The sequence below is a fragment of the Monodelphis domestica genome, chromosome 8 (assembly GCF_027887165.1).
Source record: "Monodelphis domestica isolate mMonDom1 chromosome 8, mMonDom1.pri, whole genome shotgun sequence".
In the NCBI taxonomy this organism is placed as follows: domain Eukaryota; kingdom Metazoa; phylum Chordata; class Mammalia; order Didelphimorphia; family Didelphidae; genus Monodelphis; species Monodelphis domestica.
In genome coordinates this window covers 203,147,792-203,171,166 of record NC_077234.1, presented here as the reverse complement: position 1 = coordinate 203,171,166, position 23,375 = coordinate 203,147,792, and the positions used below count along the sequence as shown (strand labels likewise).

Here is a 23,375-nt window from a genome sequence, read left to right as displayed (position 1 = left end):
GTGGGCACACTAATAGTTAATGGTCACCCGAAAACTAAATCAGCAGCTTTTGTCACTAATAGCACTGCTGCAGCCATACCTCTAAGACATGGAGGTGTGCCAGGTAAGAGAGTGGAGCAGAATTTACTGGGCTGTCATCAATTGGGGAATGGCTGAACAAACTGTGGTATATGTTGGTGATGGAGTACTATTGTGCTAAAAGGAATAATAAAGTGGAGAAGTTCCATGGAGACTGGAACAACCTCCAGGAAGTGATGCAGAGCGAGAGGAGCAGAACCAGGAGAACATTGTACACAGAGACAAACACACTGTGGTATCATCGAACGTAATGGACTTCTCCATTGGTGGTGGTGTAATGTCCCTGAACAACTTGCAGGGACCCAGGAGAAAAAAACACCATTCATAAGCAAAGGATAAACTATGGGAGTGGAAACACCGAGAAAAAGCAACTGCCTGAATACAGAGGTTGAGGGGACATGACAGAGGATAGACTCTAAATGAACACTCTAATGCAAATACTATCAACAAAGCAATGGGTTCAAATCAAGAAAACATCTAACGCCCAGTGGACTTACGCGTCGGCTATGGGGGGTGGGGGGGGGGAGGAAAAGAAAATGATCTATGTCTTTAACGAATAATGCTTGGAAATGATCAAATAAAATATATTAAAAAAAAAAAGAATTTACTGGGCTGCAACTGATACAAAGAAGGCAGGAGTAGCAATTATGATCTCAGACAAAACTAAAGCAAAAATAAACCGCATTTAAAGAGATAAGGAAGATAAATTACATCTCAAAGAAAGGCAATGTAAATAATGAAGAACTATGAGTATTCAGCATATATGCACCAAATAGTACAGCTATCAAATTTCTAAAGGAGAAACTAAAGAAGCTTAAAGAGGAAATATATAGTAAAACTATACTAGTGGGGGACCTTAACTGTCCTTTATCAGAACTAGATAAATCGAACCAAAAAATAAATAAGAAGAAAAGTAAATTAAATGCTAGATAAATTAGGGCTCATAGATATCTTGAGAAAAATAAATAGGAATAAAAAGGAATATATCTTCTTTTCAGCAGCACATAGCACATATACAAAGAGTGACCAAGTACTAGGACATAAAACCATTGCAAACAATTGTAGGAAAGGGGAAATAATAAATGCTATTTTTTCAGACCACAATGCAATATAATTGATAACAGCTCATGGAAAGGCAAATTTAAAATTAATTGGAAACTAAATAATTGAATTCTTCAAAACTGGTGGGAAAAAGAGCAAATCAAAAAAACAATTACTGATTTAATTGAAGAGAATGACAATGGGGAAACAACTTACCAAGATCTATGAAATGCAGCCAAAACAAAAATTATATATCCCTGAGTGTATATATCAAGAAATCATAGATGGAAGAGGTCAAATAAATTGGGCATTCAACTTAAAAAAACTAGAAAGAGAGTAAATTAAAAATTCCCAGATTTTTTCTTCTTTTTTCCCTCTTTTTTAATTACCTTTTGATGAATTCTCTTTGACTTCTGTGCTTGGGCATCAAAATTTCTATTCACGTCTGGGCTTTCCTTTACAAATGCTTGGAATTCTTCGATTTTGTTAAATGACCATACGTTCACGTACAAGAATATAATCAGTTTTGCTGGGTAGATGACTCTTGGTTGTAGACCTAGTTCCCTTGCTTTCCGGAAGATCGTATTCCATATCTTTTGGTCCTTCAGTATAGATGCATTCAGATCCTGTGTTATCCTAACTGTAGTTCCATGGTATCTTCTTAGCCCTTTGTAATATTTTTCCCTTGGTCTGATAGTTCTTGAATTTGGCTATAACATTCCTGGGTGTTGTCAGTTGGGGATTAAGTACAGGAGGTGATCTGTGGATTCTTTCAATCGCCACTTTTCCCTCTTGTTCTAAAATATTGGTGCAGTTTTCTTGGATAATTTCATGTAGTATGATGTCCAGGATTTTTTTTTTTAAATCATGGTCTTCTGGTAGACCAATGATTCTTAAGTTGTTTCTCCTGGAAAAATTTTCTAAATCTTCTGTTTTGTGAATTAGGTGCTACATATTTAACTCAATTTTTTCATTCTTTTGATTTTGTTTTGTTTTATAGAGCCCTGCTGCCTTCTAAAGTCACTTGATTCTAGTTGTCGTAGTCTGGTTCTTAAAGACTGGATTACATCTCTGGCTTTTTGGTCATCCTTCTCCTTCTCGTCTGATTTTCTTTGGAGCTTATCTTTCATCCTCTTTGCCTCATCTTTCATCTCCTTTGCCTCATTTTCAAGCTGGTTGATTTTGGCTTTCAAGACATTATTTTCCTGTTTTAATTCAAGTGCCTCTGTTTCCAGATGACTTATCTTAGTTTTCAAGTTCTTTTCCCAGTTGTCTTCAGCCTCTCTTAATTGTGTTTTGAATTGTATTTTGAGTACTTCCAGAGCCTGTATCCAATTCATTGGGTTTTCTGTTTTTTTTACTTGGTGTCTGTCCCCTCATCCTTCTCTGTTCCATTTGCTCTTTGTTCACTGCCTCTATAGAAGCTGTTGATTGTAACTTCCTTTTTGTTTTCCTATTCTTTCCTCATATTTACCACTTCTTTACTCTCTGCAGTTGCCTGAGCTCTTGATCATCTCATTTTTCTTGTGGTTTTGGGTTTTTCATTCTGCTTTCACCTTTAGAGCTTTGTCAGTAAATCTCTCAGTGCAGTCTGTGAGTGAGGGGTGTTGGAGGTTGAGCTTCCCTGAAAAAATCTTAAATAGGATACCAGCAAAAAGATTCCAGCCAGTGATCACAAGGGTTATTCACTATGACCAGGTAGGATTCATATCAGGAATGCAAGGATGGTTCAATATTAGGAAAACACAGGGGGGTGGAGTCAAGATGGACATGTAGAAGCAGCAAAAGTTCAAACCTCTGAAAACCCTTACCGATCACAAACTGAATGCTCCTAAGGGGACTGAAAATCAAACCTAACAACAAGACAGAGCCAAGGAACCCTCCTGCTGGACTCAATTCAAAAGGCACACACCCCCAAAAGCCAGAATCCGAGAACACTCGGGTTTAAGGGGAAGGCAGAAGAAAGGTTCCAGGAAACACCTGCCCCCCCATCTAGAGTGCTAAGCCTCCCGTGGCAGAGGTAACCTCTGGGCAGACAAAGGCGCTTGTCTGGAAGATTTACCTTGTTGGCAAGGCTGTGCCAGGCTCAGAGCATCAAACACAGGTGGCGGGGAAGGAGCTAGAGAGGGAGCGCAGATCTGGTAGCCTGGTTGGTGGCAGAGACCCTCCATATTGCTCCAGCCTTCCAGGAAGTTTTGGCCTCAGAGCACATCCAACCCAACCCAGCTGGACTTTAATCCAATCAAAAGCCTCCATAGGACAGGAAAGCGCAATCCCCAACACTCCTCCCCCACAGACTGCACTGAGAGATCTTCTGTCAAAGCTCCAAGAGAGGAGACTGACAGAAAACACCAAAACCAAAAAAATGAGAGGAGCAAGAGCTCAGACAAATATGGGAAGCAAAGAAGGGATAACAATGAGCAAACAACAGAAAAAGAAATAAATTACAATTGACAGCTTCTGTACAGGCAACGAACCAAAAGCAAATGGAACAGAGGAGGAGGCAAGCAATAAAACAGAAATCCCAGCGAATTGGATACAGGCTTTCAAAGAACTCAGAATGCAATTCAAAACACAATTAAGAGAGGCTGAAGACAATTGGGAAAAGAATTTAAAAGCTAAGAAAAGTCATCTGGAAACAGAAAATAATGTCTTGAAAGCCAAAATCAACCAGCTTGAAAATGAGACAAAGGACATGAAAGATGAGGCAAAGGAGATGAGAGCTGAGGTAAAGAGAATGAAAGATAAGCTCCAAAGAAAATCAGACCAGAAGGAGAAGGATGACCAAAAAGTCAGGGATGAAATCCAGTCTTTAAGAACCAGAATACAACAACTAGAATTGAGTCACCTCACAAGGTAGCAGGACACTATAAAACAAAATCAAAAGAATGAAAAAATTGAGGGAAATATGAAGCATCTCATTCACAAAACAGAGGATTTAGAAAATCGTTCAAGGAGAGACAATTTAAGAATCAACCAGAAGACCATGACAAAAGAAAAAGCCTGGACATAATACTACAGGAAATTATCGAAGAAAACTGCCCCGATATTCTAGAACAAGAGGGAAAAGTGGAGATTGAAAGAATCCACAGATTACCTCCTGTACTTAATCCCCAACTGACAACACCCAGCAATGTTATAGCCAAATTCAAGAACTATCAGACCAAAGAAAAGATATTACAAGCTACCAAGAAGAAGTCATTCAGATACCACAGAACCAGAGTGAGGATAACACAGGATCTGGCTGCATCCACATTGAAGGACTGAAAGGCATAGAATATGATCTTCCGGAAAGCAAGGGAACTAGGTGTACAACCAAGAAATCAACTACCCAGCAAAATTGACTATATTTTTATAGGGGAAAGTATGGTCATTCAACAAAATAGAAGAATTCCAAGAATTTGTAAGGAAAAGACCTGACCTGCACAGAAAATTTGATGCCCAAGAACAGAAATCAAGAGAATCATCAAGAGGTAATTAAAAAAGAGGGAAAAAGGAAACGGAAGGAGGCCTTGCAGTCCCAGATCTCAAACTATACTATAAGCAGTAGTCATCAAAGCAATTTGGTACTGACTAGGAGACATAAAGTAAAATCAGTGGAACAGACTTGGGGTAAGTGACCTCAGCAAGACCGTCTATGACAAGCCCAAATATCCCAGCTTTTGGGACAAAAATTCACTAGTTGATAAAAACCAGTGGGAAAATTGGAAGACAGTATGAGAGAGAATAGGTTTGGATCAACATCTCACACCCTACACACACCAAGATAAACTGAGAATGGGGGAATGACTTGAATATAAAGAAGGAAACTATAAGCAAATTAGGTGAACACAGAATAGTATACATGTCAGATCACTGGGAAAGCAAAGACATTAAAACCAAGCAAGAGGTAGAAAAAAAATCACAAAATGTAAAATGAATAACTCTGATTACATCAAATAAGTATAATCCTTTAGAGGACTAAAAAATAGATATTTAATGAAATCAAGGAATTTCCAGCATTCTTGCTAAAAAGATCATAGCTGAATAGAAAAATCTGATTTCCAAATACAATATACAAGAGACGCATAAAAAGGTAAATATGAAACAGATCATAAGGGATCAATAACATTAAACTGTTTACATTTTTATATGGAAATGTAGTTCTCGTAACTCCTAAGAACTTTAACCATTATTACTCAGAAGAAATATATATAGAGAACATGAATATGAGTTGATTATGAATTATAAAACAAATTTAAGGGTTAGATGAACTAGGGGAAAGGGAAAGAAAAAAGAGGATATAATTTAACATAAATTAGATATGGAAGAGCTTTTACACTAGAGAGGACGATTAGGAAGCTACAACACTTGAACCTTACTTTTATCAGAATCAGCTTAAAAAGGGAATAATATACACACTCAGTTGGACATAAAACCCTCACAACCAAATGCAGGAAAACAGGACTACCAAATGCATCTTTTTCAGATCATAATATAATGTAAATCACATTTTAAAGAGTTATAGAAAATTGATTAAAAATTAATTAGAAATTAATTCTAAAGAATGAGTGGATCAAAAACTAAATCATAGAAACAAAAATTTCATTTAAAAAAATGACCACAATAAGATAACATACTAAAACTTATGGTATACAGTCAAAGCAATACTTATTTTATATCTAAAAGCACACATTTGAAAATAAAGAAAGAGAAGACTGACAAATTAGGAATGCAACTAAAAAAAACTAGAAAAAAGGAACAAATTTTAAATCCCCAATTAAACCTCAAATTGGAATCTTGAAAATCAAAGGAAATATTCATAAAGTTGAAACAAAACCATGAAACTAAGAAAGAAAACAAGATGCTGGTTTTATGAGGGAAAAACAATAAAAGAAACTATTGGTTAAATTGATTTTTTTTTAAAGAAGAAAACCAAATTATCAGTATCAAGAATGAAAAGAGTGAACTTAACACCAATAAAGAGGAAATTAAAGCAATCACTAGGAGCCATTTTGTCCAATTATATGCCAATAAATCTGACAGTCTAAGTGAAACAGATAAATATTTACAAAAATACAAATTGCCTAGATTAACAGAAAAAGGAATAGAATTCTTAAATAACTCTGTTGAAAAAAGAAAATTGAAAAAAAAAAAAAGCTCCCCAAGAAAAAAATCCATAGGACTAGATGGATTCACAAATGAATTTTAATTTAAAGAATAATTCCAATAGGTGAAGAAGGAATCCCACCAACTTCCTTCTGACCCAGATAAGAGTATTGATATTTAAACCAAGGACAAAAACAAAGAAAACTAGATATCAATTCCCTAATGAGCATCAATGCAAAAATTTTTAATTAAATACTAGCGAGAAGATTACAGCAATATATCACAAAAGTCATACATTATGACCAGGTGGGATTCTTAACAGAATGGCAGAGTTGGTACACTATTAAGAAAACTATTAACCTAACTGACCACATCAATAACAAAAAACAAAAATCATATGATTCTCTCAATGTATGCAGGAAAAGCTTTAGATTAAATACAAACACTTATTTCTATTAAATACACTGAAAAGCATAGGAATAAGTAGAGCTTTCCTTAAAATGATAAGTAGTATCTATCTAAAACCAAGAGCAAGTATTAACTGAAAAAATATAAACTAGAAAATTGGTGGGAGTGAAAAAAAGGAATTTAATTATCATCACTATTATTCAATATTGTACTAGAAATGCTAGCTACAGCCATTAGAAAAAAAGAAATTAAAATAAACAAGAAACAAAATTATCACTCTGCTGACAATCTGATGTTATACTTATGAGAATTAACTTTAAAAAACTAGTTAAATAATTAACAACTTCATCAAAGTTACAAGATATAAAATAAACCTACAGAAATCTTTAGGATTTCCATGTTACCAACAAAGTCCAGCAGAAAGAGAGAGAAATTCCATATCAAAAATTAGTGTTCCACATTAGGCTCTATTACATACATATAGAATTTCTGCTATACTAGACTAATCAGTTCACAATAAAACTATTTATATTCAAATCAACCTATTTAAGAATACTGGAATTATCTGGTTTAGAATTTGTGTAAATTACAAGCTTCTTTAAATGCCAAATTCTGCCTACTTTTATCTTCCACTGTTAGAAAGTAACCTGTGTCCACATTGCCTTTCAACAAAGTACTTCTCTTATTCTATTAAGCATACCTACTGCATCCAGAATAAATGTCTGTTATAATGACCTCCCCCTTAAACTACTCCAAATAATTGAATTTAAAGAAATCTTTTCCAGGCCCAAAGACAGAAGGTCCTGGGTTCAAATTTGACATCATACACTTCTGGCTGTGTAACACTAGGCAAGTCACTTAACCCCCATTGCCTATCTAGCTCGTACCTTACCACTCTTCTGCCTTAGAACCAATACATAGCATTGATTCTAAAAAGAAAGGTAACGGTTTAAAAAATAAAGAAATCTTTTCCATTTCCTTCATTTCGACTCTGGAGAAACTAAGAACCAGAGATATTTATTTTATTTTTGCATGAAAAATTATTCTTCTTATTGGTTCCTTCTTTTTCACCTTGAAATATACACAGGTTTTCTCATTTTTTTGATGGAAAAACAATTTGACTAGGGCAAGCTCCCCTAAATACCATCTTATTTCCCTCCTCAAGCTCTCCTACAGTCTGTTTTACTCTCTTGCTTTGACTTCAACAATACACTATCCTGATTCTCTTACCTTTACTTTTCAAACTATTGTGCATCCCTAAGCCTTTTTAATTCTACCTTCATCATGTCTACTTTATTTCAAATCTAGATTCTTTTCCATTTAGTCACCACTACCACCTCTAGTTCAGGCCTTTATCCTCACATTCCTAGACAAATGAAATCAATAACCATTTAAGTGTTGTTGCAGAAGGCAGCATGTCAGTCTCAAAAGCTGGAGGTCCTGAGTTCAATCCTTGGAAGTAGTGTGTGATATACTGGGAGAGGCTTCTGGAGACTAGAAGAGGCACAGGGCTTTAGCTTGTTATTCCCCATCTTAAGTGGGTTGTTAAAGCTGAAATTCCCATCAGGGTGCATTCTCAAAGGAATAGGGTCAAAATTGGGACTTTAACTTTTAAGCGAAATAAACTGGGATTCATTAAATCTTTCTAGGCTACAGGCTTGGGGGGGCTTCTAGATTCCACATTCACATTCACACACACACACACACACACACACACACACACACACGCCATATACTGTTCTAAATAAAAGCATATAATCAAAAGGCAAAAAACAGACCCTGTTCACAAGGAGCTCAGACTAATGGGGGAGACAACAAAAGCAAAACAATGATTTCAAAGACAGATAAAGGATAAACTTGGAGATATTCAGAGGGGATGCAACAGCATTAAAGGGAATAAGATTTTTTGTAAAAGGTAAGAATTTAACTAGAACTTGAAAGAACCAAAAGGCAGAAATGAGGAGACAAAGGATTCCCAACTTGGAGGACAGTCAAGGGAAAAAGCAAGGCGAGATGGGGAGGAGGATTCAAGAGAAGCAGAGGTCAGGATCATAGGAACACAAGGAGGAAAATAAGATGTAATACTGGAAAATTAGGAGGGGTTGTGTATGAAGGACTTTAAATCTCTAACACAAGATTTTATATTTGACCTTGGAGAAAATAAGGAATTATTGGCAATTACCGAAGAGATGGATGATGGTGTGACCTCTGCTTCTGAAAATCAATTAGACAGCCTCCAATGGGGAGAGACTGAGAAAGGAATGCAACTAGAAAGTTGCTGTAGGAGTACAGACATGAGGTGATCAGGGCCTCTGCCAGGCCAGTGGCTAGTGTCAGAAGAAAAAATGGGGATTGAACAGGAAATGTCACCAAGGCAGAATCAGTACCACTTGGCAAAAGACTGAACAGAGAGGAAGGAGTAAGTGAGCAGAAGGAGTCAGGGGTGACACCTCAGTTCTGAGTTCTGGAGCCTAGAAGGATGGAAATATCTCCAAAAGCCATACGGGCAAACATGTGCTGGCGGGGGGTGGAGGTGGGGGGGGGGGTAGGGGGGTAGGGGGGGGGTGGTGCTGCTCCCTTCCCCTTCTCCATGTGCCTGAGGACGTTTCTCACATGACCCGCCCCTCTGCCCAGCAGCCAATGGGAGCGCTTCCTCTCTCCCCTTCCTGGGGTAAGGTAGGGGCTCACATGTGGCATGTGGGAGTTGTTTCAGTATCTGTTCTCTAAAAGGTTCACCATCACTGCCATAGTGTAATAGGATCATTCATTAGAGGTGAAAGCTTAAGGGGAAAGACAATTAGTTCATTCTAGATATGTTGAATTTGAGGGATCTACAGAACATCTAATTTGCAGCATCTACTAAGGAATTAAAGATGGAAAATTAGAGGACAAGAAAGAGGTTAGGGCTAAGTAAAAAGATCTTAGAATCATCTACCTAGAGATGATTCCACGGGCAAAGATGAGATGACAGGGAACAAAGAGAATAGGTTAGAAGGCTCAGGACAGAGTCTGGAAGGACACCTAAAGTTAGTAGGAGTGACCTGGATAAAGACCCAGAAAAGGAAACTAAGAGGTGTGGTCAGGCAAGTAAGAGAAACATGAAAGAGAATAGTATCTTAAAAATCTAAAGAGAAGAGAGTATCAAGGAGAAAAGAGTAAACAATAGCATCAGCTGCTGCAGAAGTCAAGAAGGATGAAGACTGAGAAAAGGATATACAAATTGGCAATTAGTAAATTTGACTAGGGCATTTTCAATTGAACAAGACCAAAAGCCAAACTACATTCTTTTTTTTACTGGGCTACGCTTTAATGCATTTTGAAGATATGGAGTTTTTTTTGCAAATAGAATGTTTGTGGGAACCCTACATTAAGCAAGGCTATCAGTCCATTTTATAAACAAAATATGCTGACACTGTGCCTCTTGTTAAATTTTGGGAATTCTCACAATATTTTCAACTTTGTCACTATTATATTGCTTACGGTGATCTGCATCAGAAAATTCTGATGTCACTACTGTAACTGATTTGAGGCACTGTGAATCAAGTCCACATAAATTAATCAATACATTATTAAGTGTTCTGACTGCTTCAATGACTAGCCATTCCTCTGTCATCCTCTCTACCCTGTTCCCTGAGACACAACAATATTGAAGTTAGGCAAATGAATAACCCTACAATGGCCTCTAGGTAGTCAGATAAAAGCAAGTGTCACTTCATGCATCAAACTTCATTACTGTCTTATTTTAAGAAATTGCTCAAGCCACCCCAACCTTCAGCAGCCACCCCCTTGATCAGTCAGCAGCCACCAAAAAAAAAAAATCATAACTCACTGAAGGCTCAAATGAATGACAAAAACTTTTAGCAATAAAGTATTTTCTAATAACAGTTTGGCAATTTCTTATTAGATATATTACTATGACACATTTAACCAGCATATAGTATAAACATAAGTTTTATATATACTTATTGTGATAGTAATTTTATTGCTGTAGTACAGAATCAATCCCATAACATGTCCAAGATATGCTGGTACAGGACTCTATAGATCATCTTTATTCCCAATGTCCTTTGGGGAGAAGTGGTATTTTAAATTAAATTTCAAATGAAAATGAAATGGCAGTGGTACTTTAAATGCATCCAGGAAGAGAATAGCTAGATGTAACCAATTAAATATAGAAGAAATTCATGACAATTAGTGATAATTAACAATCAACCAGGAGCTGCTGGCAGGAGTAAGTCAGAGTGGCAGTGAGTGGTCCTCCAAGGCTCCAGGGGGTGATGCTGGGGATGTTTTTCCTGTGGGAACATTCATAAAGTTATTTGAGAGAAGTCCTTTCAATTCAACCCTCTTAACATGAGCTGTACTGCTCCATCCTGTAAAAAATAGACTCGAATACAGGACTACAATCCCCACAAGCCTTTGCTCCACTTCTCCAAAATGCTTTGTAATCTCACGGGAATTCTGAGGTGGGCCGAGACCGAGGAAGGATTTAAACTGGTGACAAAGGTTTTTGGGGCTTTTCTCTTGCTCTTTTCTTGCTCTTTGGACTTCCGTTTTGGAGTAGAGGCGTCTTTTCCATGATGTGAGGTTAATTTGTCTAGGCCTCTGGCCTAGGCACATGTTTCTTACTTGTATATTCTTTAATCCTTAATAAACTTCTAAAAATATAATACTCCTTGCAGAGAGAAACTAATTTCTACCTGCCTCAGTCTCCTCAGTATATGCCTAAATTTTAATCTTTACAATTCTTAACCTCTATATCATTACACATATGGCTTTGCGAAGATTTAAGAGTTAAGGAGTGACACCCTTAGGAATTTACTTTGGGGGGGGGCAGCTGGGTGGCTCAGTGGATTGAGAACCAGACCTAGAGACGGGAAGTCCTAGGTTCAAATCCAGCCTCAGCCACTTCCTAGCTGTGTGACCCTGGGCAAGTCACTTGACCCCCATTGCCTAGCCCTCACCACTCCTTCTGCCTTGGAACCAATACATAGTATTGATGGTGAGACAGAAGGTAAGGGTTTTAAAACAAAAAAGCAGTCAAAAAGAATATATTAATTTATTAAAATGTATTAAAACACTATGTATCAAAGATTATGCTGAGTGCTGAGAAAAGACAAAAAATAAGACATTCCTTTCCTTCAAATAGCTTATATTCTAAGAAGGAGTCAAGAATATATAAAATAAATATAAGATAATTTGTAGGGGAAGGCATCAGAAGAAGCTTGGGAGATGGCATGGGGGGGGAAGTCATAAAAAGCTCTATGTGGAAGGTGAATCTTGAGCTAAGTTTTGATGAAAACCAGTAATTCTAATGAATAGGAGATGGTTAGAAAAAACATGCATTCCAGAAAGAGGGGGAAATCTCTGATAGTATGGGAAACAAAAGTGGAGTACTTTGTGTGAAAATTAGAAGGACATCTTCTTTGGACCACAAGGCTAGAAAGGATTGTGCTTATACCACCTCATGAGAATTCTTCAATTTTCAGTCAGAATATTTATACCTCAGAAATTTATACAAGCTACAAATTAGTGCTTGTTTATTGTTGTATATGTCTAGACTTAAGAAAATGAAAGAAAATGTTAATAATTTTACATATTAATCTTAAAGTGTCTTGAATACATTCTCCCCTCCTCCAGAGAGCCAAATGTTAACCATTTACCAGCATGCCACTAGTTGGAAACATGGTGAATGGCTTTAAATATGAAACAGAGGATACTGTACTTGAGTCTAGAATTAACAGTGAAACACTAGAATTTACTGTGTGAAAGAGTAACATGTTTAGACCTGTGTTTTAGGAAAATCACTATGGCAACTATGTAGGAAGGAGAGAGTTGAGAAATCAATTAGATCAAAAGTCTCTCAAAGAAAAGGGGTTGGGGCTTATTAACCTTCATATAGTTTTGGGAGATACAAGAGAACAAAGAACAGAGTAAGATAGGCAGTGAAACAATGAGATGGGTTCAAGAAAAAAAATCTATACAAAAACTCTGTAAAAAAAGAGGACAAAGTTTGATAAACATTCTCAAAGCATATGAACAAAGGGTTCAAAAATCTTAAGGTATACTTCTAGAACAAGCAAACAACCTTTTATTGATAAACAATAAAGGCTGACAATAGGTATTACACATCTTTAAATTTGTCTAATGTAACCAAAACTGCTGAATTCTGGATAAAGTCGAAAAAACAGCTATGATCTGAGGATGGAATTAAAAGGCCCCTTCAGAGGTGACCTCCAGAAGGAACTTGGCTAACAACACGTGAATAAGAAAAGATCCAACAACTAGCTGCACTATACAAATTTGTTTGCAGAAATAGGGGTTTATGTAAATTCAGGAGCACCAAAAGTTATAGAAAGATAATCTTTAAGGAGCCTAGACAATGATAAATGTGAATTCTGAAAGGAAATGACAGCTATGAACATTTTTAATGGATGCTACTATGTCAAATATTCATAGTCCTCTAGCTATGTGGAATGAATAATTTTCAAAATGTAAAAATCTAGAAGAAATCAAAATTATGTGAAATAAAATGAAATCATATCATACTTATTGTCCTGTCTGCCCCTGTAATTGTACTAAATAATAAGTAATTCAATAAGTATAAAACTAATAATTGTATTCAAATACAAAAAATAAGCTACTTTGTCTACTTCTGCAATAGTCTGCAGGATACTAAATATAAAAAAAACTACTATTTGGATAACAACTTATCCCAGGACCATCTACTTAAACTCCACTGAATAAGACTAATTTTTCTGATAATATATCATTGATGTTCATTTGTAATTGGTATAGAATTATTTCAGCTTAGTATCTTGAGTCTTAATATAACTCATATAGTTTGCTACATCTCTTGTAATTAAAAATACCATGAATCCCATCCCAAAATATCTTTTATCTTGGGGAAAGTTGCTTAAACTTACCTAAGTTTCATACAACAAATTTCTGAAGAAATAAGTTTAACTGATCATCTGCTCTATGTATTTTGGTTACTAGCTTCTTCAAGCTCACTTTCATCAATTTTGTTTTCTAGATGAAATATACAAACTCATGCCCTTTTACTAACTCCTCTATGATTTCTTCACTATTAAAGTTACTTCAATGAACATATTTCAGAACAAATTAGTTTTCTGGTCTATAAAAAGGAAAACAATGAAGATATGAAGTCTGATAGACTAAGTACTCTATAATTTGTGCTTGAAGTGGATATCTATCAGACCAAGATGACAAAAACCAAAAATGGCCAGTATTGGAAATGTCATGTGAAAATATATACACTAAAGCACTATATAGGTGAAATGTGAACTGGTATATAATCATTCTGACAAATAATTTGGAATTATACTTAAAATCACTGACCTTTTTTAATCTAGTGATACCACTACTAGGCATAGAGTATGCCTAAAGGAGATTCAAAACAAAAGGGAAAGGTCCCAAACATATAGCAATATTTGTAGGAGCTCTTTTTGTACTAGAAAAAGCTACAAATAAAATAGGTACTCTTTAACTAGGGAAGGGTTGAAAAAATTCTAGTATGTGAATGTAAGGAAATATTAAAGAGCTGTAAAGTGTTATTATCTTGGATAGACAGGCTGAAACTAGATTATGAAGGGTTCAATACTATTTAATTTATAGCTCTTTAATATCACAGTTTGTCTAGGCATTCTCTGATTGATTGCTATCCATTCAATTTCCAGTTCTTTGCACCACAAAGAGAGCTGCTATAAATACTTTGGAACATATCGGTTCTTTTCCTTTCCCTCTGATTTCCTTGGGAAACAGATCTAGCAGTAATATTGCTAGACCTAATGGTATACACAGTTTTATAAATTTAAGGATATAATTCCAAATTATTCTACCAATTGTGTATTAGTGTCCCCATTTTTCCACATCCCCTCCAACATCTGTCATTTAGGTCAATCTGATAGGTGTGAGATGATATCTCAGAATTGTTTTGTTTTGCACTTCTCTAATCATTAGTAATTTTGAACATTTTCAAATATAACTATATAGGACTTTGATTTCCATATATGATAACTAAGTGTTCATATATTTTGCCCATTTATCAATTGGTAGAATGGCTCTTATTCTTATGAATCTGACACAGTTTTCTATATCTTTAAGATATGAGGTCTCTCCCGAGACAAACACAGGAACTATATGAACACAACTACAAAACACTCGCCACACAACTAAAACTAGACTTGAGCAATTGGAAAAACATTAACTGCTCATGGGTAGGACGAGCCAATATAATAAAAATGACCATCCTACCCAAACTTATTTATCTATTTAGTGCCATACCCATGGAACTCCCAAAAAATTTCTTTACTGATTTGGAAAAAAACATAACAAAGTTCATTTGGAATAACAAAAGATCAAGGATATCCAGGGAAATAATGAAAAAAAAAACACAAATGAGGGGGGCCTAGCAGTCCCAGACCTCAAACTATATTACAAAGCAGTGGTCATCAAAACAATTTGGTACTGGCTAAGAGACAGAAAGGAGAATCAGTGGAATAGACTGGGGGCAAGTGACCTCAGCCAGACAGTATACGATAAACCCAAAGATCCCAGGTCTTGGGACAAAAATCCACTATTCGATAAGAACTGCTGGGAAAATTGGAAGACAGTGTGGGAGAGATTAGGAATTGATCAACACCTGACACCCTACACCAAGATAAATTCAAAATGGGTGAATGACTTAAACATAAAGAAGGAAACCATAAGTAAATTGGGTAAACACAATAGTATACATGTCAGACCTTTGGGAGGGGAAAGACTTTAAAACCAAGCAAGACATAGAAAGAATCACAAAATGTAAAATAAATAATTTCAACTACATCAAATTAAAAGGCTTTTGTACAAACAAAACCAATGTAACTAAAATCAGAAGGGAAACAACAAATTGGGAAAAAATCTTCATAAAAACCTCTGACAAAGGTTTAATTACTCAAATTTATAAAGAGCTAAATCAATTGTACAAAAAACCAAGCCATTCTCCAATTGATAAATGGGCAAGGGACATGGATAGGCAGTTTTCAGAAAAAGAAATCAAAACTATTAACAAGCACATGAAGAAGTGTTCTACATCTCTTATAATCAGAGAGATGCAAATCAAAACAACTCTGAGGTATCACCTCACACCTAGCAGATTGGCTAACATGACAGTTATGGAAAGTAATGAATGCTGGAGGGGATGTGGCAAAGTGGGGACACTAATTCATTGCTGGTGGAGTTGTGAACTGATCCAACCATTCTGGAGGGCAATTTGGAACGATGCCCAAAGGGCGATAAAAGAATATCTACCCTTTGACCCAGCCATAGCACTGCTGGGTCTGTACCCCAAAGAGATAATGGACAAAAAGACTTGTACAAGAATATTCATAGCTGCGCTCTTTGTGGTGGCCAAAAATTGGAAAACGAGGGGATGCCCATCAATTGGGGAATGGCTGAGCAAATTGTGGTATATGTTGGTGATGGAATACTATTGTGCAAAAAGGAATAATAAAGTGGAGAAGTTCCATGGAGACTGGAACAACCTCCAGGAAGTGATGCAGAGCGAGAGGAGCAGAACCAGGAGAACATTGTACACAGAGACTAATACACTGTGGTATAATCGAACGTAATGGACTTCTCCATTAGGGGCGGTGTAATGTCCCTGAACAACTTTCAGGGATCCAGGAGAAAAAACACTATCCATAAGCAGAGGACAAACTGAGGGAGTAGAAACACCGAGGAAAAGCAACTGCCTGACTACAATGGCTGAGGGGACATGACAGAGGAGAGACTCTAAACGAACACTCTAATGCAAATACTAACAACATGGCAATGGGTTCGAATCAAGAACACATGTGATACCCAGTGGAATCACGCGTCGGCTACGGGGGGGGGGGGGGGGGGGGGAAGAAAATGATCTTTGACTTTAATGAATAATGCATGGAAATGATCAAATAAAATACTATTTTAAAAAAAACAAAAAAACAAAAAAAACCCCACACAACACTTAGTATTGATACTACGACAGAAGGTGAAGGTTTTTAAATAACAATAATACATGTAAGTGTTTTATGAATTTTATTTTATTTTATTTGACTTTATTATATATAAGTATCTTATAAAATACTTGTATATGTAAAAAAAAAAAAGATATGAGACCTCTATCCAAGAGGCTGACTATAAAAAAGTTTCCCAATTTTCTCCTTTCCTTCTAATCTTGGCAATATGATTTTATTTGTACAAAAATTTTACAATGTAATGATTTAATGTACTCAAAATTATCCATTTTGCATCTCACAATGCTCTCCATCTTTTGTTGACTCATAAATTCCTCAAATCCATAAATCTAATATGGAATATATTCTTATTGTTCTAAATTGCTTATGATATGTCCTTTTATGTCTAAAACATGTATCCATTTTCCTCTTATCTTAGTGAATGATGTAAGATATTGGTCCATAACTAGTTTCTGCCAAACCAGTTTCCAGGTGTCCCAACAATTTTCACCAAATACTGATTTCTTATCCAAAAAACCTGGATCTATGCTTTTTATCAAATACTAGGTTACTATCATCTTTTACTATTATTTGTTGTATGTCTGCCCTGTTCCATTGATCTAACTTTCTATTTTTTGGCCAGTACCAGATGACTTTGATAATAACTGATTTAAATACAATTTAAAATCTGGTACTGGGGGCAGGTGGGTAGCTCAGTGGATTGAGAGTCAGGCCCAGAGATGGGAGGTGCTGGGTTCAAATCTGGCCTCAGACACTTCCCAGCTGTGTGACCTTGGGCAAGTCACTTCACCCCCATTGCCTAGCCCTTACCACTTTTCTGCCTTGGAAACCAATTCACAGTATCTATTCCAAGATGGAAAATAAGAGTTTTAAAAACAAATAAATAAATAAATGAAATAATAAAATAAAATCTGGTATTGCTAAACTTCCTTCCTTTACTTTTTAAAATTAATTCTTTTGATATATTTGATCTTTTGTTCTTCCAAATGAATATTATTATTTTTTCTAGCTCAAAAAAATAAATTTTTGGTAATTAAATTTAAATGGCACTGAAGATTTAGTTTAGGTAGGGCTGTCATTTTAATTATATTGGTTCTGTCTATCCATGAACAATAAATATTACCTCAATTATTTAGATCTGGTTTTGTGTAAAAAGGGTTTTATAATTATGTTCGTAGAGATATTGGCTTTGTTTTGGCAGGTATATGCCTGGGTATTTTATTCTAACTGTGGCTATTTTAAATGGAATATATCCTTCTACCTTTTCTTGAACTTTTTTAGTAATAGATAAAAATGCTAACGTATGTGGATTTATTATATAACCTGCAATTTTTACTAAAATTATTTTAGTTTGAACTAAATTTTTAGTTGACTCTAGTATTTTCCAAATATACTATCATGTCATTTCATCTTTGACCTTTCTTATTCCTTCAATTTCTTTTTCTTTCCTTATACTGTATTCAATAATATTGGTGATAATGGGCATCTTTGTTTTACTTTGTACCGTTTAAAAAAAAATCTATTTATACCTATACTTTCCAGGGTTGTTGTTGTTTGTTAAGTTAACCCTTACCTTCTATCTTAGAATCAATGCTGTGTATTGGTTCTAAGGCAGAAGAGTGCTAAGGGCTAGGCAATGGGGGTCATGTGACTTGCCCAGGGACACACAGCTGGGAAGTGTCTGAGGCCAAATTTGAACCTAGGACCTCCTGTCTCTAGGCCCGGTTCTCAATCCACTGAGTCACCCAGCTGCCCCCCAGAAATATCTTTAATAAAATATTTTTCTAGTACTTGGAACCAAAAAGTTAAAGAATTGGGGTTATGGGGGGATGTTCATACTATTTTCCTAAGAAAAATAAGGCTACAAATATAAAGGAGTCATGGAAGTGAAATTATCTTCTAAGATTTCTAAAAAAGTCTTTAAAATCCTTTTAAGAAATACTCCTCATGTTACATTTTAATATGTGTTAAAATAGGAAATAAGATTTAAGACATGTGATTGACACAGCTTGGGATTAGAATTTTCCCTGGAGCCGGTGGAATAGAATCCCAGAGGAAAAAAGTTAAGCAACTGGCAATCTCTTTGGAACTGGATGAAGGAGGAGTATTTTCCTGGAGCAGCTTGAGAACCATCATTCAAATGACAAGCCTATGAATATCTTTGACTGTAGAAAAGAAGGCAGTCTTCATTCTACTGCTGGACAGATAGAACAGAACACCTTTGGATATTTCTCTTGGGATTTTTGGACTTTGCTCACTAAAAGACTCTGTTGTAAGATTACTAACCCCATAAAACTTTGCCTTTAATGTACTTAGAAATAAGGTAGTTGTAGTCAGATAGCTTATAATTTAGAGGGTAAAATAATTAAGATCACTCCCTTTCCCTTCTTACCTTCCCCTTCCTTGTTTTAATAAAATCAAAATATTTATATGTTCCTTCTATGTTTCTTCCATAAACCCCCTTTAATCCTATTCTAATATTACATATGATAGATCTATCATGCTTTATATTCACAATGAGTTTTCCAAAATCTATTCCTATAATCTGTTTCTAAAGCTGAAAAGGAATTCAGGTAATATACTGACCCTCTCAAACATTAGAAAGGCATTTCAACCAATATAATTTTTTAGTAAATAAACTAAGAGCAGAGATAAGCGTGTAATTATAATGACTGGTCTGTGATACTAAAATTAAACCATCATTTTCATGCTTCTAAAACTCTTTCAAATAAAAGTTTCCTTTAAACAAAAATTATTCATTGGAGATGCACAAACTTTAAAAAATATTTTTATAGTTTTTTATAATCTGACATTTTATTTTATACATTTAAAAATATTATTTTGAGAAGGGGTTCATGAGACTGCCAAAGGGGTATAGGACACAAAAAAATTAATAACATCTGCACTAAGATAACATTAAGAGAAAAATAAAAGAAGAGACACAAGTAAAGTTTTTATGAGGAGTAAGTAAGAAATATACTTATTCTAAATGAGCACAGTTAATAAACATATACTAAATAGGCACGATTCACTCTGAAACCATCTCTAACACTTAATTAAAAAAATGAAATTTGAAAACACCAAACACAGACTCTTATCCATTCACATAATATTTATGTGAATATTTAAAAATATTTAAAGAACAATCTGTCAACAGATACAGTTCAATTCAAATTAATAAGTAAATTTCTTGATAAGAATGATTGTGTTCTTTAAATGTTGTAAGCAATGTTCAACATATATATTTATTTTATTTGGTGGGAAAAATTATATTCTTGAACTTAGCTTGCTGACTAAACATCCTAATATAAATGAAGAAAACAACGTGTAGCTCTTGCTAAGAGATAAAAATGTGGAATTCAAATCAAAAATGTTTCTTTTTAATATTCTATTCAGATAGGCACTGAGACTCTTAGGCTTCCTTTCCAACCTATGAAAATAATAAAACTTAGCAGACATCACAAAGTTGATTAATTTCATATCTCTAGACAAAATATAAAATTTTGTGTATATTTTCAGTGACATTTTCCTTACCTTTTCCATTTTGCCATGAAATAAACCAAGACAAACTGAGGAATGAAGTGATAAAAACTAATATGGTTGTCACAGTTCCATTTCGGAGCCTCATCTCATTTCACATCAAACCAGTTCATATGTTTTTGATGATAGTGATGATCTGTATTATTTCTTATTGTTCAGAAGTCACTGTACTAGGGGCTCCAAGCCAATAAAAAGAGTTGAGTGAGTTTCATTTCAAGTGCTCTACAAATCAAGTCCAGCTGGAAAACCACTCAAAATGATCACGAGCTTCCTCAATTGAGTGTTGGGTCATATACTTCTTCCTATTTGGAAAGAAAATACATTCAATGATCCAGTGATTACTAATTACTAATAAGGCTATACTTCAGAAAAGTGGTAAAATGCTAAACTTGGCTACTATTAATTATTTATCCTACTTATTTCTCAGGATACACACACACACCTAGTACCTTTCCTCTATGGCAGTTCACCTGTGGTTCATTGATTTCTTTTTTTTCTTAAATATTTTGAAAAATATTTCTGTATGTATTTTATTTGGAAATAAATATATTTTTATTTTATATATACTGTGTATTCTGTTTATACATTTTTAAAACATTCTGGGGGAAAAAAAAAGCCTGTAGGCTCTATCAGATTGCCAAATGGATTCATGGAACATTAAGAACCCCTGGTGTATGGGAAAAGACTTCAAAAATAATATTCCTGACATCCTAACCTCAAATAAGTCAACAAAGGATAGATTGCCAAAAAGCTTCTATCTTCATGAAATGCACCCAGCTCACTAAAAAAACAATAGGTCAGAAGATACCAAAAAGATTCCAGAGAAAGGTGAGACAGGAACAGAAAAAGGAGATAATGTTTTACTTATTTTTATTCTTAAAATCCCCAATTAAAGACTAATATTGGAAATTCTTAAAAAAAATGGAGCAAATTAAAGCAATCATTAGAAGCTGTTTTTTCCAATTATATGAAAATAAATTTGACAATCTAGGTGAAATTGATAAATATTTACAAAAATATAAATTGTCAGAGATTAACAAAAGAGGAAACAGAATATTTAAATAATCCCATTACAGAAAAAGAAACTGAACAGGTCATCAAAGAACTCCCTTAATCCCCAACCCCAAATGAATTCACAAGTGAATTCTATAAAATAATTAAAGAACAATTAATCACATTACTGAATATTTGGCAAAATACTCAAAGAAAGAATGCTACCAAATGCTTTTTATTGCACACATATAGTGTTGAGACACCTAAACCAGAAATACTAAAAACAGAGAAAGAAAATTACAGAACAATTTTCTTAAGGAATATGAAATGACTTTATAGAACTAGAAGAAATTTCACCTGGAGGAACAAAGGATATCAAGGTAATTTATGGGGAAAAAAATGTGAAGGAGGTCTAGCAGTACCAGATCTCAAACTGTATTCATAAAGCAGTAATCATCAACATCTTGGTACTGACTAGGAAATAGAATGGTGGACTAATTGAATAGAATAGGGGTAAAAGACCTTAAGAAACTAATGTTTCACAAACCCAAAGATCCCAGCTTTAAGATAAGAACTCATTATTTGATAAAAACTGTTGGCAAAACTGGAAAACACTATGGGAGAAACTAAGTATAGAGCAGTATCTCACAACCTATACTAAGCCATTGTCAAAATGGCTTTATGATTTAACCATAAAGAGTGATACATAAGCAAATCAGGGGAGCATGGAATAGTTTGTCAGATTTATGGATAAGGAAAGAATTTTTGACCAAATGAGAGGTAGAAAAAATAATAAGATGTAAAATGAAAATTTTGATCATGCTAAATTTAAAAGGTTTTATACAAACAAAACAAATGTAACCAAAATTAAAAGGAAAACAACAAACTAGGAAAAAATTTTAATAACAAATATCTCTGATAAAGGTCTCATTTCGCAAATACATAGAAAACGAAATCAAATGTATAAGAATACAAGCCAAATTCCAAATGACAAATTATCAAAGGATATGAACAGTTTTCAGATGAAGAAATCAAAGTTATCAATAGTCACATGAAAAATGCAAATTAAAACAACTCTGAGGTAACACCTCTCACTTATCAGATTAGCCAATATGACAATAAAGGGAAGTAAGAAATGTTGGAGGGGATGTGGCAAAATTGGGACACTAATACATTGCTGGTAGAGTTGTGAACTAATCTAGTCATCTGGAGGGCAGTTTGGAACCATACCCAAAGGGCTATAAAACAGTGCACACCCTTTGGTCCAGTAATAACTAACACTCCTTGGTCTGTATCCCAAAAAGATTAAAAAGGGGGGGGAGCTATTTGAACAAAAATTTTTTTATAGCAGCCCTTTTTTGGTAGCAAAGAATTTAAATTATGTCCATTAATTGGGGAATGGCTGAACACACATGGTATATGATGGTGACAGATGACAGAATACTAATTGGGCTGTAAGAAATGAGTAACAGGATGGTTTTAGAAAGAGCTGGAAAGACCTACATGAACTGATGATGCAGAGTGAAATAAGCCAGGAGTACACTTGTGTACTCCTTTGTGCAATATTGTGGAATGATCAATTGTGGAAGACTTAGCTCTCTCACCAATACAATGATCTAGGACAATTCTGAGGGACTTAAGAGAAAGAATCCTATCCACCTCTAGAAAAGAACTGTTAGGAGTCTGAATTTATGTCAAACAATACAATTTTTCATTTTAGTTTATTTGAGTTTTGGGTTTATATGATTATTCTCTTACAAAAATGAACAACACAAATATGTTTTGCTTAATAATGTAGAACCCATTCCCTGCTAGACAGTGTGGTGGGGGAAGTGAAGAATGTCCTCAGACACATGGGGATGGGGAGGGGAACAGCTCCTCCTTGAGTCCCTCTTGCTTTCTAGTGCCAGCAACTGAAGGAGTGCCCAGAGAGGGCTATGCATACCCATTTGGCGCCTGTGCCATAGGTTCACCATAATGGATACAGGGTATAAAATATTGACCTACACCTAGCTTCTCTGTTTTCCAGTTTTCCAAGCAAATTTTGTCAGTGAATTCTTATCCCCAAAGCTGGGATGTTTGGGTTTATCAAATATGAGATTGCTATGATCATCTATCCCTGTATATTATGTAGCTGAACTATTCTATTGGTCCACGATTCCATTTCTTAGCTAGTACCAGATTATTTTGATGATGACTACTTTATAG

General features: G+C 35.1%; 1 protein-coding gene across 6 annotated transcripts in view; it reads right to left on the bottom strand.

Moving 5' to 3' along the window:
- Positions 1 to 23,375, bottom strand: part of MGAT4A (alpha-1,3-mannosyl-glycoprotein 4-beta-N-acetylglucosaminyltransferase A) — a 154,793-nt gene that overhangs the window by 100,705 nt on the left and 30,713 nt on the right. For 5 of the 6 annotated variants that reach the window (XM_001368105.4, XM_056806968.1, XM_007501097.3 and 2 more), the window contains one exon: positions 20,169 to 20,476. The exons of the other annotated variant lie outside the window; for it this stretch is intronic. In XM_001368105.4, the coding sequence (XP_001368142.1) occupies positions 20,169 to 20,262 (94 nt within the window). In that variant the 5' untranslated portion in view covers positions 20,263 to 20,476. The remainder of the gene's footprint in view (positions 1 to 20,168; positions 20,477 to 23,375) is intronic. 6 annotated transcript variants of the gene reach the window in all.